The following is a 17,783-nucleotide window of genomic DNA, read 5'->3' as shown; positions in this document are numbered from 1 at the left end:
AAGCCCGCCCCAAATGTTGTTTTATAGTGTTCGCACGTGTAAGCCCGACCCGAATGTTGTTTTCTAGTGTTCACATGTGTAAACCCGACCCGAAGCGCGAAAACCCGACCCGAATGTCGTTTTCTAGTGTTCGCACGTGTAAGCTCGATCCAAAGCCCGAAAGCCCGGCGTGAATGCTGTTTTCAAGTGTTTGCACGTGTAAGCCCGACATGAACCCGAAAGCCCAGCCTGAATGTTGTTTTCTAGTGTTCGCATGTGTAAGCCTGATCCGGATGTTGTTTTCTAGTGTTCGCACGTGTAAGCCTGACCCGAAGCTCGAAAGCCTATCCCGAAATCCTTAAAAGGAGAAATCTCAACCCGACCCAAACTACCTTTCGACCTGCAAAACGAGACCCGAGCCCGACCCAACTTTCAAGTCCGAAGCCCGTTTTCTCAGGCCGGGTTGTCCATGCTTGGGTTTAGTTTCGACAATAACGAAACATACAACTCACTAGCCCAATCGGCGCCTTCAATTTTTTTATATTATCTCTACTCCCATCCCCAACCAAGCAAAGGAGTATGGCTGAAAACATGATATTTTTTTGTCGAAGCAAGATCCCCAAAGCACCAAAATAAAAATATTACAGGTATTTAATTAGAAATATAAAAAATCAATAGTACTTGCATAACACTTGAAAATGTCCTTTCAAGAACAAATCACTATATTGTTCACACACAAAAATACCATTATGTTGGTGGATAGACAAGAGGGTGGTTGTGCTAACCCACCCTAGGATTAAAACCCATCTTTTGTACAACAACGCAAAGGATTTATATCTATCTCACGAATCAGATAAATCACACTTGCTCTGTCTTAGAATTACACTCCGCTTATATTAAAATTGTGACTCTTATTTTAGGACGGAATACATACTACAATACAAAAGTTCCCAAAGGTTCAACTATATACTAGTACTCCAACCTGTGTGCGTATTGCTTCGATCAAGAAGAATGCCTTGTATCCCCGGTTCATTGGTATTCAATTCCTGATGCTTGCATTGTTTTTAAGTTTATTTTAAAAAATAAGCTTTATTTTCTTTGGAATCGATCAAAGCCATGACATCATCTACAATCAAAACTTGCAAATCGGCCCCTCAAACGTCCACGAACGCGCTCCGGATTTGTCCACGGACATTGACTGGTCACTTTTAAATAATGCATTCTATAACCGGAGACCTCAAATCTCATATCTCGAATCCATACAAACCATGTAATCACTATGTTGATGCATACACACATCGTCTGATTACTCCACCACTATTGATATGCCATCGGACTATCAAAATTTGGCAAGTTTGGCTGTGGTGGACATCAACAACGACGGTCCTTGCCTTTCCCGGAGACCTTGTCATCCTTCTCGCGAAAGTACCGGTCGAAGACGCAGTATGGATCGAGCCGGATGTGCTCGTCGTCGGAGCTGTCCGTCGCTCACCTCATCCACCTCCTTTGATGACAGTCCGGCCATTTCACCGCTCGCCCCGATTCTCCTCGCGGGTGAGGGCGCGTGTGTTCTTCCACTGTCGTTTCTTCAAAATGCAGGCGCGGATGACTTCCTCCTTTGCGGCTGCCCGCGCCGCCGCATCAGTCGCCTCCGCCTCCATCATTTCCTCTGCGAGATAGGCCTCGACGACCCTTATCCTCTCCTTTCCATGGCGGGCAACCCGTTGCCGATGGGCTCGAAAGTCGTCGGATCGGTCGATGGATCCGCCCATCGAGACCTCGATAATCCCACCCTAGAGGAACCGAGTGCACGTTGAGAAGATGCTGTGGAGTCGCGGGGGAGTCGCGGGGGACAGATCCTGCCGTTGGCGGGCGCTTTCCTCGCGAGAGCGACGGAGTGCAATGCGAACCGCCATTGCCTCCTCCACTATGCAGGGGATGACCACCCACTCGATGGATCCGAACTGTTAGAAGTTGGACCCGTTGCCCTCCATGTCGGAGAAGGCCGAAGATTGCGAGAGATGAGGTAGGATTGCGGATGGGAGTGGAGGGGGAGTGCAATGAAGTGGTTAGGGTTTGATCCGGTAAATGAATGAGGACGAATATATATGGGTTGATGCGGGTCAGTGTGGACCAGGCGGACGTGCCCGGATGCGACCGGACTCCTCCATATCCGCCTCATATTTGGGCTATATATGAAGGATGTTGGTCAGCCTGGTTGTTAAGGCCCGCTTGAGGGATTATAATCGTATTTTTTTGTGAACGATCAATGATTGAAGGGTATGTCTAACGTTTGAGACGGGTACAAGGAGTGTGGCTGCAGATGCTCTCACACTGTTGAAGAGGTCGCTCCTTTTATGTGTAGGGATGTAAAACGGCACCTGATCCGTCCCGCTTCCAAATCAAAATATCATAGGTTAGTCATAATTTTTCTATCAAACTTACCTTGGTTTTAAACTAATATTGTCTTATGCGGACTTATGCGGGATGCCCGCCTACATCACTGCCCCCTGTCACACGCGTTGGAGAAGCCGATCCATCCGTACGATCGCAAAGCCATGGGGCCGCCTCATCCTCACCCTCACGTGGCAGCAAAGGGGCCACAAAGGCAATCCGTAATTCATCACGTCCTTCATAAAAAATAATCCATCACGTGCTCCGAGCACTTCGATAAGTCTGTATCCGCGCCGTCCATCACCGCCCGCCGGCCGACGGCGGAGATCCGCCGCGCGCGCCAAAACCCCGGCCGTGTCCCGGCCGCCACGGCGGTCCGAACCGAACCACCGCGCACGCCGGCCGCCACGGCGGTCCGAACCAGACCACCGCGCACGCCGGCCGCCCGAGCCCACGCGTCCGGGCCGGCCACTGCACCGGGTCCGGCGGCGCCAACCCGTGCCTTATCTCCACGGGACCGCCACGTCCACACGCCACCCCCCGCCCCCCGCCGACGCCCGGGGCCCGCCAGGCCACCAGCAGCACGCTGCCGATCCTATTAGCCTTCCAGGTGGGCCCGCCCCCCGCACCCGCAACCCATCATTGACTCGTGCGCCCCTCGCCTAGCCTCTATTTTACACACATAAATATCCCCGTCGTCTCCCACCTCTCTCAATTCCTTCTCCCCCCCTTCTCTTCCTCCACCCGAATTCCTGTTCCGCCAGCCGTACGCCGCACACACCACAGCAGTGCGTCGGCGGCCATGGCGGACGCGCCGGTGGAGCTGCCGGGACGGCTCGCCATACTGCCGTTCCGCAACAAGGTGCTCCTCCCGGGCGCCATCGTGCGGATCCGATGCACCACCCCCAGCAGGTCAGTGGCGATTCCGGGGGGCTCCGATTACTCGCTGGCCTTCTAGAGCTCGGGCTTGGGGTTCGGGGAGTGATTTGCGTGCGCTGTAGGTGATAGGAGGGTCCGGTGGTAGGGGATTGATTGGCGGTGGTTAGGTTTTTCTCCGCCGGAGCCATCAGCTGGATTTGGTGCTGCATCGGTAAGCTAGCTACCTCCGGGTTCTAGAGTCCTTTTTTACTTCTCTTCCGGAGTATAATTTTTGTTTGTTTAACTGTAACCTGTGTATTGGCTGAAGCAGGAATTTCTGCCCCCTTTTCTTCTGTCCTGGAGTATTCATGTGTAGTACTAGTACTAATCCGCGTCTCTCCACCGGTATCAATGATTAATCAGCTTTTACCCTAGTGACCACCACTTTTGATGTGGAAGTTTATAAGTTCTCGATGCATTTTGATGCTCTCGTTGGTCTCGGGGTGGATTTTTCAGCGTTTGCTTGCTTTCATGGCTGACTAATTCAGCCTCCAATTACCCACCGCTCGTTTAGTGTTCGAATCTTCTAGGTGCGGTTTTGTCACGGGAGGTTATTGGGTTTGTTTTCCCTTGGTGTAGGTGTGTCGTGTTGGCTTGTGTTGACTTGTTGGGAGGGGAATATTATGCCCTTTGGTTTGGATTTTGACTTCATCAATGTGGTTGTTTCGGCCTGCAGTGTCAAGCTGGTGGAGCAGGAGCTCTGGCAGAGGGAGGACAAGGGTCTGATTGGGGTGCTTCCCGTGCGGGACTCTGAGGCTGCGGCTGTTGGTTCGATCCTGTCGCCTGGTGAGATAGAGATTGCAGCTCCTTGTTCAGTTAAAAGAGCCATTTGTGGGCATTGTGGACCTGCATTTTCTTATTGGAGTTGCTCTTGCTTTTATAGGAGTGGGCGGTGATTCAGGGGAAGGAGGCCGCCGGTCGCCTGGTGCTTCTGGGGGAGAGTCGAGCAAACAGGATGCAAAGAGCGGGAAGGAGCCCATTCACTGGCACAGCCGGTGCGTGTCAGCGTTTGCTAATCTAGTGCCTTCTCATTACATTTGTATTTTATCTGTGAATCAAGTTCCGAAGATAAAAAGCCTTCAAATATGACAAGTAGTACCTGCCTCAAACATGATAGGAGCTTTGATATGTAGTGGGCTGTTCGCAAATATAACCATGCCATGCAATTTCATTCTATGAACATTTGAAAAATAATCTAAGCAATAGTTTATTCTTTACTGTTTATGCTGTGTGTGGCTACTGGTAGTGCAATAATGCAGTATCCTGCAGTGGGATTGGATAAAGTAAGGATGCCGAGATAGGCTTATAGCAACCAAATCTTCTTCAGCAGGAGGGTGCACTTTAAATACATATATTCGTACTTATAGGTCATCAACCTTTTGTTGCCTCGAGGTCCCGGATAACTTCCCTTTAGCTGCTTGTTACCTTGTTGGTGTTTCACATATCTTTCATGTGATCTACTTGCTCTCTAAATATTAACCATCTGAAATATGATATTTTGGTTTTTTGTGGTAAAATACTTTCCACCGTCCATACAATTTTCCAGTCCCTGCACGCATTGCATGTGCGGTCATGGTTTCAGTTTATTTTATTTCTCAACTTAGTATGCTCAAGAAATGGTTGTCTGTAACCCTAGGCTGTGTTGGATCTCTATAACTACACAAACTGATGAAATATGAAGTATAGTAGATACATCTTACATCTGTGGTGTTTCTGTTTCCCTTATGCGTTACTCCTTCCATCTATAGGGGAGTTGCTGCTAGAGCTCTACACCTTTCAAGAGGGGTGGAGAAACCAAGTGGAAGGGTTACATACATTGTTGTTCTCGAAGGCTTATGTAGGTTCAGTGTTGAGGAACTCAATGCAAGAGGGTCGTATCATGTCGCCCGTGTTTCACGACTTGACATGACAAAGACTGGTAAGGCCTTTTAAAGAAAAATATGCTGTTTCCCGTAAGAACTATGTGGTTATGTAACTGCTCTGCATTTTAAAATTCCGTTTGATATATTACATTTTGGGGCTTACATTACTATTGTGTCTTTGTTATGCTAGAGTTGGAGCAGGTAGAGCAAGACCCAGATCTAATTGCTCTTTCGAGGCAATTTAAAGCAACTGCTATGGAACTAATTTCAGTCCTCGAGCAGGTAAGAAAACTCAAGGAGAACTGGATGCCCTTTTTTACTGCAAAAAGTTCAAGGTTTGGTTTCTTGTTGCACCGAGTAATAGGAAGATTTAGTGGAGAACTGAAGATTGATAAATTTTGAAGATCACAAATCCAGTAGTAATGAACTAATGATGTAAACAAAGATTTCCCGAGTTCCTATCAACACCGTAAACGGCATCTTTTATAATACTTGATGATTATCTTATGTTTGGTGAAATTATCACTAGGCTTGGTAGCCTAAAAGCTAAACCCTACTTATCAGTGAGTTTTGGCTTACTATCGGTCTGTTGTTTTTGCAGAAGCAGAAGACGGTTGGTAGGACTAAGGTGCTACTCGAGACAGTTCCTGTATACAGGCTAGCCGATATTTTTGTTGCTAGCTTTGAAATAAGCTTTGAGGAGCAGCTTGCTATGCTGGATTCAGTTGACTTGAAAGTGAGACTTTCCAAGGCAACAGAACTTGTAGACAGGCACCTGCAGGTGAAGATCAAGAAACCTATTATCTGTGAATTAGTTATAAATTGTGTTAAGGTTCCTTGTACTTCAATAAGTTGCTTTCTGTGGTCTATTTATTTGATAGTTTTCTTAAGTTATTTCTTTGCAATGTACAGTCAATTCTTGTAGCGGAGAAAATAACACAAAAGGTTGAGGGGCAGCTATCAAAATCCCAAAAAGAATTTCTGTTGCGCCAGCAGGTTTGTTTTTCTCTCCATATTTTCATTGCTTGATCAACTGAAATTGAAATCACATATTCCAGCATTTGCATTTCTAGACAAGCTACATAGATATATAAGATGGAAATGATCCTTTTCTTATAGAGGATATTTTCCTGGTTGAGTTGAGCAACTTTAGCATCCGTTGTCTTTTTTGCACAGCATATAATTCTATTTCCAATGTGATGATGACCCTCCCAGTTTTGCAGATGAGGGCTATCAAAGACGAACTTGGTGATAATGATGATGATGAAGATGACATAGCTGCATTGGAAAGGAAGATGCAGAATGCAGGAATGCCTGCTAATATTTGGAAGCATGCCCAAAGGGAGTTGAGGTATTTTATCATATTCATACCCTTTTCAATGTGCTTACATCTGGTACAAGAGGTCTTTTATCCAGCTAGTCTTTGATTACAGACGCTTGAGGAAAATGCAACCTCAGCAACCTGGATATAGTAGCTCTCGAGCTTATTTGGAACTTATTGCTGACCTTCCTTGGCAAAAAGTAAGTGAAGAAAGGGAACTTGACCTTAGAGCTGCAAAGGAGAGTCTTGATCGTGATCATTACGGTCTGACCAAAGTTAAGCAAAGGATTATTGAGTATTTGGCTGTCCGTAAGGTTGGTAACTTGACTTATACATAATCTTGTTATGTGCCTACATAATTATTCTATCTCACTGAGATGCATTAATCTATGTGCAGCTCAAACCGGATGCCAGAGGTCCAGTTCTATGTTTTGTGGGACCACCTGGTGTTGGAAAGACATCTTTGGCTACATCAATAGCAAAGGCCCTGAATAGGAAGTTCATAAGAATCTCTCTTGGTGGCGTAAAGGATGAGGCTGATATTAGGGGCCATCGAAGGACATACATTGGAAGCATGCCAGGACGCCTCATCGATGGACTAAAGGTTAATCAAGTTCTATTTCTCATTTTAGAATTAACTAACATTGGAGGACCAAATTTGCTATTACCTGTTAAAGCGCCCTTTACTATAAACTACTCTATTTGCTCTTATAATCTACTCCCTCCGTTCCTAAATATAAGTCTCTTTAGAGGTTCCATTACGGACTATATACGGATGTGTATAGACATACTTTAGAGTGTAGATTCACTCAATTTGCTTCGTATGCAGTCTCTAGTGGAGTCTCTAAAAAGACTTATACTGTTTAGGAACGGAGGGAGTAGTTAATCTTGGATAATAGCGTAACATCCATTACAAGATATTTTTAGATGGCCAATCAGTAAAGAAAAATTCTGCTGTTAACTCCCAAGTTGCTTTCCATCGAATGAGTCTACTCATTGTATAACTATCACATGAGATATGATTCTGAATTCCTCAATAAGCTGGCAAGCCCACTGTACTGCTTATTTTAGCTACTACCAGATTAAATCATGCTGATGTATTGTTGAAATATAAAATGCAGAGGGTATCTGTCAGCAACCCAGTGATGCTCCTTGATGAAATTGACAAGACTGGTTCTGATGTACGTGGGGATCCAGCATCAGCACTGCTAGAAGTACTTGACCCTGAGCAGAATAAAACATTCAATGACCAGTATCCTTTCATTTTATTTGTGTAACAAGTGCATTTTATGATTAGCTAGTTAGTTTCTTAGTAAAGAGAATCAGCCCTTCTCTAAATGATGGTTATTGGGATTAGGCACATATCGGTTATTCAGGGTTACCACTTCTGGGTACCTTTTACTGCCATCACTATGGGTATTGCAACCTCTGTTATTCCCCCACTCTTTCTAGGAGGCTATGTTTTTAGGTTACTTTACAACTCTGACGCACATCACACGATACGTTGGAAAATAGACTATGCTATCTGATCTACTATCTTTATTTTACTGATTTTATATGGTTACTAAAATTCCTTAACACATTTTTTACCAGCTATTTGAATGTTCCGTTTGACCTGTCAAAGGTTGTGTTTGTTGCAACTGCCAACAGGATGCAACCTATCCCCCCTGCTCTGTTAGATAGGATGGAAGTCATCGAACTACCAGGCTACACGCCTGAAGAAAAGCTGAAAATAGCCATGAAACATCTCTTACCAAGGGTATTGGAACAGCATGGCTTGAGCTCAGCATATCTTCAGATTCCTGAGGTATGGCACAGGGACTGTCTTCTGCTGCATTCCTTTTCTGTTAACTATTTTATCTGTATCCATGTCAAGAAAGGTTCAAATTGCTCACAAATATCCGTTAGAAGAGTAAAAAGAAATGATCCTGTTGAATGCATTTGCTACGTTACTCTTCAGTTCTCTCTGAAGATATTTAGGCTATTGAATAGTGTTTTTCCTCCTTGGCAAACAAAACAAAGTTTTTAAATGGAGAAAATAAGCACATTAAATTCAGCTATATAATGGCAAGTGCAGTGTACTTATGCTCCAGAAACGCGCTATTCTATTGTGGTAATAAATGCACCAACGGAACTACAGTGTATGTAATTGATTTATGCTGTCTTTTTTTCCTAACAATTAGAATATGTGATGCCAGTAGGATTTTTTGGTTCCTTAGTTAAAAAAATGGAATTTAAAACTACTTCCTAATACTTGTTACCGTAGCACATGCACAGCTTATAGGGTTGCCACTGGGGCAGAGTTTATTGACAAGTGAAGATATGAATAACTAGCTTGTTAGTTGGGCTTATTGGTATACTCCATGTAGTAGAGATGAATTTCATTGTATAAGTTCCTCTAGAGAAAGAAACTGTCCGCAGGGTCATCTCTCTGTAGAAGGGATATCATGCATCTGTTATTGATGAAGCCAGACCAATGAACTAGTTTTCTTATCCGAATATTCTCTCATTCTAGTATATCGTCTATCTACCCTTTAATGCCATAATCCGCTTCAAGCCGGTCTGGTCTTATCATAATACTCCCTCCGGTCCGAATTAGTTGACATAGCCTCTGTACAATGTATATAGGACATTGTATGGTGGTTGTGTCAATTAATTCGGATCGATGGGAGTACTTATCTCGCTGTGAACAATGGGTTCACCCCATTTGTGTTTGCATTCTTCAACTGCTTGTGCTACACCGGATAGCATTGGATTCATTGACTTACAACAGTTCTTACAAGTTATAATGCACTGCTTTTAATGCTTACCATTTATTTGTCATCTGTTCTTTTATTTGAGTATTAATTAGAACTTGTGATTAATCCATGTTTACTTTGTTCCATTCATCTGTCACAGGCTGTAGTCAAACTTATCATTGAGAGATACACACGGGAAGCTGGTGTGCGTAATCTTGAAAGAAACCTAGCTGCATTGGCTCGTGCAGCTGCTGTTAAGGTTGCGGAGCTAGATAGCACGCTTAGACTTGGCAAGGAAATGCAGCCAATAACTACAACTCTACTGGACTCAAGGCTCACCGATGGTGGTGAAGTTGAAATGGAGGTTATTCCTATGGGCCAGGACATATCAAATACATATGAAAATCCATCTCCCATGATTATTGACGAGGCTGTGCTAGAAAAAGTGCTTGGGGTATGCATCAAAATTTCAGTTTAACTTCATGATAAGCTATGCTGTCTTATGTTTATGTCGTTGTATCTTACAATCGTACACTGCATCGTGCTACAGCCCCCTAGATTTGATGACAGAGAAGCTGCGGATCGGGTGTCATCCCCAGGAGTGTCAGTTGGGCTTGTCTGGACTTCTTTTGGTGGGGAAGTTCAATTTGTAGAGGCTACAGCCATGGTGGGTAAAGGTGACTTGCATCTGACAGGACAACTTGGCGATGTAATTAAGGAGTCAGCACAGTTAGCTCTGACATGGGTACGCATCATCTTCTTCTCATTTCCCATACACGGTGTCATATTTTACTTGTTTATGTCAGTTGGCACATCAAGTTGAGTAATATTCTGTTGCTTCAACTTATATCATTGATTTATACAGGTGAGAGCAAGATCCGCTGACCTCAATCTGTCACCTACTTCTGATATCAACATATTGGAGAGCCGTGATATTCACATACATTTTCCTGCTGGTGCTGTGCCGAAGGATGGTCCTTCTGCAGGAGTGACATTGGTAACATCACTGGTGTCGTTGTTCAGTAACCGAAAAGTGAGAGCAGACACTGCAATGACCGGAGAGATGACTCTTAGGGGCCTAGTGTTGCCAGTTGGTGGTGTTAAGGACAAGGTACTATATTATGTTCCTGATATTTTCTACTCCGTCTGTACCTAAATAATTGTAGTTGGGGAGAACTTCGGGCTCACTTCGGAAAGATGGAAGGTTGAACCATTTTCCTTCTTGTGCTCTTGTACTATACTTTACTTCAAAGTTTCTCTGGATTCAGGTGCTTGCTGCACATCGATATGGCATCAAGAGGGTGATATTACCAGAAAGAAACTTGAAGGACTTGGCTGAGATTCCAGCACCGATCCTCGCTGGCATTGAGGTATGTCATTCCTTACTGTTAGTTGCTTAGATTTGCAGGACCGGCTACTGTACCTTATTTAGCTTGATTGTTAAGGTTATGCTCTCAGCTACTAGTGCTACACAAATTATTCAGCATTGGAAAGTTCATCAATAGCTCTAGAAGTTGAGCTAAAAGTTGATTGATATTGTGTTACAACTGTCTTTCTCCTCTGGATGCAATTTGCCCGTAAAAAATGTTTGATACTGACTTGTATTTACTTTGCTGCTGGTAGATTCTGCTCGTGAAGCGCATCGAGGAAGTACTTGGCCATGCTTTTGAGAATGGATTCCCTTTGAGGCTACACTCCAGTCTATAGCACGGACAAATCCCAATTGGCGCCTGATGTAGTATTTCCTCGGTGGCCATGTACCTGTTTTGAAGATTCGTCGCTATTCACTGCCCAGATATCTACAAACGAGCGACTGAGCGTAGGCGAGCAATTGCTCCATCGGAGTGAAATCTCATGACGCCAGCATCGCTCGTCCAATTCAGTTAAGCTAATATGCGGAATGTGTATATGGGTACTTGCTATCCACAAAAGCGGCAGGGAGATCTGCTCCGGTCTTTGTGCTTGTATTTATAGAGGGATGCTCATCTATCTATGCTCGGTTTGGTATTGGTAGCAAGGAGATCCACCTGTTGTTGTCGGTTTGGGTGTATATGTAACCTATTTCAGCCAGGGAGAATTGAATGTTGCAGTATCATAAAAAAAGTGTCGATAGCACAAGTAATCATCATAGCATATAGAGTGAACAAACACGCTAAGACGTGTCTATATACATCCGATTCAGAAAAATGTTGCTCCCTTTTTTCCCTTTTTTTTAACAGAAGGGGATTACCCCTGGAAAGTGCCCTTCTGTTTCTGAGCTCAAATGAGCTCGGTGAACAGTAAAAACATAAAGTTTAGAAAATTCTGACTTTTTGGGGAAACAACATTGACAAAAGTTTTAAGCGTGTGCAAATAGTTTTAGACTAGCTAAGAAGCAGGAAAAAAAAACGGTTTCTCTGCCGCCACCCCCACTCCCCTCTCCTCTCGCTGCTGTTGGAGGAGGTCACTCCCCTCTCCTTTCGTTGCTGTTGGAGGAGGCAGATGGGCCCTCGTCGCGTGCCACGTGGATTCGGCCTCGGTTGAAGGCCTGCATCTGGCTGCGATCGCGCCGACGGCTGCGATCGCGCCTCGTCGGCGCGAGCAAGCCGGGGCAGCGGCGTTGCTCACCCCCTCCCTCAGTTGGCTGGCGAGCGGGGTGTGACAAAGGTGGGGTGGGGGGGGGGGGTAACTCGGGCGATAACCTAGCTGCCGCCACCCCCACTCCCCTCTCCTCTCGTTGCTGTTGGAGGAGGTTGATGGGCAAAGCCCGCTCGCCGGACGGCGGCGGCGGAGGGCCCTCGTCGCGCGCCACGTGGATTCGGCCTCGGTTGAAGGCCTGCATCTGGCTGCGATCGCCGGGGCAGCGGCGTTGCTCACCCCCTCCCTTAGTTGGCTGGCGAGCGGGGTGTGACAAAGGCCGGCGGCCGTCGATCTGGCGCTCGACGCCCATATCTGGCGGTTAAGGTACTCCGCACGTGTCGCTTCGGCGGGCTGCGGCTGTGGGGCGCGCGGGGTGACGGGGTCCCCTTTCTTGGGCGTGGAAGTTGTGGTGGTAGCGGCGAGGCACAACTTTGGATGACGGCGCGGCGGCGCCGTGACGGTGGGGGTGGCTGGCCCGGTTGCGGCGGCTCCCGCTAGCTCCTGCAGTTTCGTGACATAGTTGGTATGCCGCGGTTCGTGGACGGCGACGCGGCGACGGCGCACTGGTGCTCGTCGTACAGTCACGGCCGATGTCCTGGGCCTCACGGGAGGCGGGGTGGTGGCATGTGGAGGCTGGTGTGGGGGCGTGGCTCTTGCAGTCCGACGGTGCCGTTGTGGTGCGAGGTGGGTTGTAGTGGTGGGTGCAGCGGGTAGGTTTTGGCGGCGGTGAGCTGGCGGCTTGGGCGAGGACGGTCGACATGTGGCCGGAGACGGTTTGCTGGGCAGGCTGTTGCGGCGACGGATTCGATGAGCTCCGTGCAAAAGCCTTGCAAGACCTCGATCGTTGCCGACGTCCTAGGACGTCGTTCCCTCCTTGGAGGCGTCGTCGTGGGAGCCCCTTCACCACCTTTGTTACCTCGGTCTCGGGCTCTCCGGGTGAAAACCCTAGTTTCAACCTTGGTCAGAGCTGGCGTCGGCGACGGTATCGTCGCTTTCCTCTTGGGGACGACGCCTTGGAGGTCTGGTCCTTCGTCAATTCGTGGTGGCTCGGGTGGCTTTGCGGGTTCATCGTCGGCCAGGAGTGTGCGCGGCCTCGGTGCCGGTGAGGAAGTCGGAGCGGCGGCTTCGAAGAACAGTGGTGTGGAGTGTTGATTCTGACCGTGTGGGCGGCAACGTCGTCAGCTAAGGTGGAGCGCGACCTCGGGGTCGGCGGGCAAGTCGGAGCGGCGGCTCCGGAGAACAGTGATGTGGAGTGTTGATCCTGGCCGTGTGGGCGGCGTCGTCGGCGGCTCAGGTGGAGCGCGGCTTCGGGGTCAGCGGGCAAGTCGGAACGGCGGCTCCGGAGAGCACCTTTATGTTGTGGAGTGTCGAATCTGGTTGCGTGTGTGTGGGGGGGGGGGGGGCAGGATCGTTGGCTCGTGTGTTTCGATGTATCGGTTTTCGGCCAGTTTTTCTTATAAATTGGTCAACTCTCTTCTTCTTAATGCAAAAACAGAGCTTCTGCTGGTTTCTCAAAAATAATAATTCTTATAAGACATGGAAAAAAAAATCGATACTCTGAAAATACGCATTTCTAGAGTATAGATTTTTTTTCCACGTCTTGTAGAAATCTTATTTTATGTCAATTGTTTGCACGCATTTAAAGCTTTTGCGAATGTCATTCATTAAAAATCAGATTTTTATAATACTTTTTTATTTTTGGTTGTATTGTTTATCGAGCTCATTTGAGCTCGGAAGAAGAAACTCTGTGTCCTTTACCCTCGCTTCATTTTATTGATGAAGCAGAGAGAAATAAAATAGTATCAGACCCATTCTAACCCATACAAAAATCAATCCAGGCAACCAAATGGATGTTTGGGGAGAAACAGTCGCAGTAAAATGACATCAGAGCAAATTGAAAGCTCTTAGTACTCTTAATTTTTTACATGCTCCACACACAAAAAAAAACACGACCACCCGTCGAAAAAGGGGGAACAGTTATGAAACTATGTCGGGGGAGGGAGGCACCATCTTCCTCACAATGAAACATGTCGTTTAGAAAAATGTTGCTTCCTTTATCTGAATTAATTGGAACATTCTCCCATCGTCTCACAATATATACGATGTTTTTGCAAACTAGGTTGTGATACATGATATTTCTTATTTTGTGGGACAGAGGGAGAAAAACATTGTAGGTTGTGCCAATTAATTTGGATAGAAGGGAGTAAAACATCTTTAACACTCTTATATTTCTTTTACAGAGGGTGGTAGTTTCTAAAAACGTATTATTCCTTATTTTGTGGGACGGAAGGAGTAAAACATTGTAGGCCGTGACAATTAATTTGGATCACTTTAGTGCAAAGTTGAATCATTTTTAAGTCACTTATTTTGGGACGGAGTAAGTATTTGTTAAAGCAGGGAGAACGAGCCACTTTTTTCGGTTTCTTAGCATTTTAGGTTTTCTGGGTGGAGGAATGTTTGAGCTCCTTTTGTATAGTCTTCTACGTTGATGGAGATAAACTTCTTGGCTTTCCGTTCTATGTATTTGAAGCTGGATGCAAGTGATAGCAAATTGTTATGTATCTTTCCTCGCCAAATAACATGATTTAAACTTCTGAGAGAGACATCATGACAAAAAGAGCGACAAGAATACCACCAGAGACTGGGAGCGCAATGTACATAACAGATTCAAGTTCATGAATTTCAGCTGGAAACCAGAATTTTTTTAGCACTGAAATCAAACTGAACACAACAATTTAAAGAAAAAAAAAAGGGACGCATTGAACTACTTCCAACCGATTACTCTCAATCAATGAATCTTGTAGATCTGCGCTAACTTTCATCATCATCGACGAAAAATTCCGTGTCTAGCAGCACATCGAGTGGGTGCTGTAATATGAGCCACACCAGAGGCTGAAGCACGGCCTAATTCATCTGACTAAACAAAAACAAAAAAACCTGAAGATACACTAGCTTGGGGAAAGCAGAACTATCCTAGGACGGCCAATCTGAGCTGCCTGCAGTTCATGATTCTTTTGGTGATGCAGCTGTGTGCACTCTCAGGAACCACAACCACCCGTCCGACGGCAACACAGGGCACCCACTCAGGGATCAGGATGAGCAAGAACACCTCAATCAGCTGCGCTATGCTTTGCATGTTCCCTTGCGGCAATCCAAAAGCGTCGACCATTTCCAAAGCCACAGAAAGGCTGGTATCTTGGTCCACATCAAACGGGAACTCAGCATTCTTAAAACAACCTGAAACAATTTGATGTCAGTATGGACTGAAGTGTTGAGTCTGATGAAAGAAGTTTCTCAAGTGCTCTCTACTTACCGCTCGGATCAGGAAATCTTAGCGATAAATTAATATGGTCGGTGACATGCATATCGCCTTTCAGTAAGAATTCACCCTTCCATAGCATCAAACTGGCAGACTGCTGCCCATCTCCAGTCACACTCGAGACCAGAGAGACTGAAATAGGAGGCACCGGGATAGGCTTGTCTTTCTGGAGGAAACAGTTCTTCAAGAGCTCACTTGCACAAAGTCTTTCAGTTACTGGAGCCAAACAGATTTCTATGAAACCTCTTACTTCTGCATCTTCAACCTTGGAAAGAACATCTGGCTTTATACCCTATGAAAAAACATCAGTTGCTGTTGATAGATAGATAACCTTCAAAGGAGATGGTTACTTTTGTGGACCCCAAAGCACTTACTTGAGAAATTTTCTTGTATATCCATGGCTTGCCTTGGCATTCACTGTATGGATATTCACATGTCACCATTTCAAGCATGCACATCCCAAATGAATATATATCCACCAACTCGTTGTAATTCCCAGTGAAGAGTTCTGGTGCCATAAACTCTAATGTGCCTGCATTTTGATGACACAACTCTTGTTAAAAAAGGTTATTTCTAAAGCAAAGTAAGCTGTGAGTGTGTCGTATCATTAAGAGTGCATCTACAGTAAACATACTTTGTATATATTTTACACATCTGTAGCTGTTAGAAAAACAAAATGTCACACACCTTTGATACTTCTCATTTTCCGTTGATGCAAAAATGTCGCCAAACCAAAGTCACCAATCTTCACTTGTCCATCATGACCGTTTATGAATATGTTGTCACACTTTAAGTCCCTATGAATAATGGCTGGCTCCTGACTGTGAAGATATTCCAGCCCTGCCAATATCTGTATTGCCCATCCTCTCATAGCCTTCATACCAACTTTATTGTGCTTCTTACGGAACCTGGTTATCATTCCAAATTTCAATGACCAGAATGTACTGAATGAAAGGGAACTCCATGTGTGATTAAATTTCTAGATGCATTCAAGTGGTGCGAGCAATCCCAATCAAACTTTCTAGACAAAACAGCAGACTCCAGCATGGTTGATATTACACCAATTCAATAAACTACATCAACTTATAAACAGAAAGGGTAATCAATACAGTATTACGAACACTACCGGACGGACTAGTAGTCCTAAAAAAAGGTACTTACTGTCTCAAACTGCCGGATGTGCAGAGCTCTGTGATGATGTTAACTGTCTTCTTGTCCTCATCAATCCATGAGGCAAACAACTTCTGAATGTTCTTGTGCCTCAGCGTCTTCAACAGCCCGATCTCCGTATTCAGTTGTGCCATCTTCTCTGAGGAACCCATGACAGAATCATCAATCCGTGTTTGGCACCATGCAACCTCATCGCCCTCCAGCTTATCGAAGGCCTTGTAGCTATTGGCAGGATAACCATTAAGGAACACATGATGAAAAATGGTCAGTTTTACACGGCCAGAAATAAATTCCAACAATATGTAGACTTTTATAAAAAAGGAAAAAACTGGAGTTACTTGTAGGCTATATACAGGTTGGAATTTGGAGTACGGCAGACACACTAGTAATGCAGCAATGCGCAACAGATGGACAAGATTAAAGCGTACTATGTTTGCCATGAATTTGCCGAGGTTTACCAAACTAAAAAATAAAAGCAGGAATTTGGTCAGTCTATATCATGGTGTTGGAAACATTGTAAAATATCGTGATTATTCATAGATGGTCGAATCGGGATCTAGATGACGAGCAAGAAAAACAGCAGATGAGACGAGCGATCGAAGGATGCATACACTGTTTTGACGGCACCCGATCCCAAGATCTCATCGTACTGCACGCGCAGCAACCGATCAAACAAGAAAACACGAATTATTAGATGCATCTAAATCTAAAGGCCGTAATTATTACCAAGAAAGTAAAAAAAAACGGCAGCACGCAAGGGGGAGGAAGACGGCGCGCGCGCGCGTACCCGGATGAAGCGGCCGGTGGGATCGGCCTCGGCGTAGGCCTCGTCGTCCGGCGGCTCCGTCTGCTGCTCCTCCGCCTCCACGGGATCCATCCCCTCCGATCTCCCGACCCGAATTCGCTGGAGCCTCGAGTTTCAACAACTGCTTCCCAGTTGGCCTCCCTCTCGGGCGGCGGAATTTATGGGAGGGTTTCGCTGTGGAAGGCAGGGCTCTGTGGCCGTCGGATCTGCGCTTGGACGGGGATCGAGGAGGGTGCGGCGGCAGGGTCCGGATGGATCGAGGGGCGTGGAGGTCGTTGGGGGAAACTCGTTGAATCAGGATCTGAAACGGCCGGGAGCTCGGGGTTCTAGGGCTGATGCTTCGGATCGGCAGGCCGATCTCACGCGACGTCGGTCCGTCTGTGCGCGCGCCGCGTGTCCGTTGCGGGCCCACTTGACCGCTTCCTTATCCGGATGGACAGAACCAGCAGCCGTTCACAGCAACTTGAGCAAGACGCGTGAGATCATATATAATGAAGTGAGGACCGACAAGGGCCTCAAAGAGGTGTACTTAAACTCTGTGGCAAAGCAAGCCTTCGAGTTTTCTAGACATGAGGTCACCTCGATCCAGGTCTACAACGACCTGAGGAAGTGGAGAACGAGGTGGATCATCTCCTCCAAGTTGAGAGACCTGAGCGGT

At 46.1% G+C, this 17,783-nt stretch overlaps 2 protein-coding genes across 4 annotated transcripts; one reads left to right on the top strand and one right to left on the bottom strand.

The window, feature by feature from the left end:
• The first annotated feature begins 3,049 nt into the window (after positions 1-3,049).
• LOC123400084 (lon protease homolog 2, peroxisomal) lies at positions 3,050-11,399 on the top strand. The gene is made up of 17 exons (XM_045094487.1): positions 3,050-3,285; positions 3,968-4,077; positions 4,175-4,286; positions 5,040-5,209; positions 5,344-5,435; positions 5,755-5,934; positions 6,066-6,149; positions 6,377-6,504; positions 6,587-6,788; positions 6,872-7,078; positions 7,596-7,726; positions 8,068-8,281; positions 9,373-9,666; positions 9,763-9,957; positions 10,078-10,323; positions 10,481-10,582; positions 10,836-11,399. Exons 1-17 carry the CDS (start codon positions 3,176-3,178, stop codon positions 10,917-10,919), a joined length of 2,661 nt encoding a protein of 886 aa, XP_044950422.1. The 5' UTR covers positions 3,050-3,175; the 3' UTR covers positions 10,920-11,399.
• A 3,087-nt stretch (positions 11,400-14,486) lies between these two features.
• LOC123400083 (probable serine/threonine-protein kinase WNK9) lies at positions 14,487-17,419 on the bottom strand. Of its 3 annotated transcripts, none has more exons than XM_045094485.1 (7): positions 17,108-17,419; positions 16,932-16,969; positions 16,312-16,542; positions 15,838-16,058; positions 15,525-15,682; positions 15,145-15,433; positions 14,487-15,068 (listed from the first exon to the last, which is right to left on the bottom strand). In XM_045094485.1, exons 1-7 carry the CDS (start codon positions 17,195-17,197, stop codon positions 14,800-14,802), a joined length of 1,296 nt encoding a protein of 431 aa, XP_044950420.1. In that variant the 5' UTR covers positions 17,198-17,419; the 3' UTR covers positions 14,487-14,799. The 3 variants fall into 3 exon arrangements, with proteins under 3 accessions (XP_044950420.1, XP_044950419.1, XP_044950421.1); XM_045094484.1 differs by having other exon boundaries at positions 15,145-15,442; positions 17,108-17,418; XM_045094486.1 differs by lacking the exon at positions 16,932-16,969 and having other exon boundaries at positions 15,145-15,442; positions 17,108-17,415.
• Between the last annotated feature and the right edge of the window lie 364 nt (positions 17,420-17,783).

This window comes from Hordeum vulgare, chromosome 5H (assembly GCF_904849725.1).
Source record: "Hordeum vulgare subsp. vulgare chromosome 5H, MorexV3_pseudomolecules_assembly, whole genome shotgun sequence".
Classification (NCBI taxonomy): domain Eukaryota; kingdom Viridiplantae; phylum Streptophyta; class Magnoliopsida; order Poales; family Poaceae; genus Hordeum; species Hordeum vulgare.
Note: the sequence above shows the minus strand (reverse complement) of the source record. Positions and strands in the feature narration are given on the sequence as shown.

What these genes read in the sequence shown, in the direction of transcription:
- LOC123400084 (XM_045094487.1), top strand. Translation starts at nt 3,176, where the DNA reads ATGGCGGACGCGCCGGTGGAGCTGCCGGGACGGCTCGCCATACTGCCG. An exon ending in TAATTTCAGTCCTCGAGCAG is followed by an intron (nt 5,436 to 5,754) that starts GTAAGAAAACTC and finishes TTGTTTTTGCAG; the next exon opens with AAGCAGAAGACGGTTGGTAG. An exon ending in TTGTAGACAGGCACCTGCAG is followed by an intron (nt 5,935 to 6,065) that starts GTGAAGATCAAG and finishes TGCAATGTACAG; the next exon opens with TCAATTCTTGTAGCGGAGAA.
- LOC123400083 (XM_045094484.1), bottom strand. Translation starts at nt 17,197, where the DNA reads ATGGATCCCGTGGAGGCGGAGGAGCAGCAGACGGAGCCGCCGGACGAC. An exon ending in GAAAATGAGAAGTATCAAAG is followed by an intron (nt 15,683 to 15,837) that starts GTGTGTGACATT and finishes ATCAAAATGCAG; the next exon opens with GCACATTAGAGTTTATGGCA. An exon ending in TATACAAGAAAATTTCTCAA is followed by an intron (nt 15,443 to 15,524) that starts GTAAGTGCTTTG and finishes GTTTTTTCATAG; the next exon opens with GGTATAAAGCCAGATGTTCT.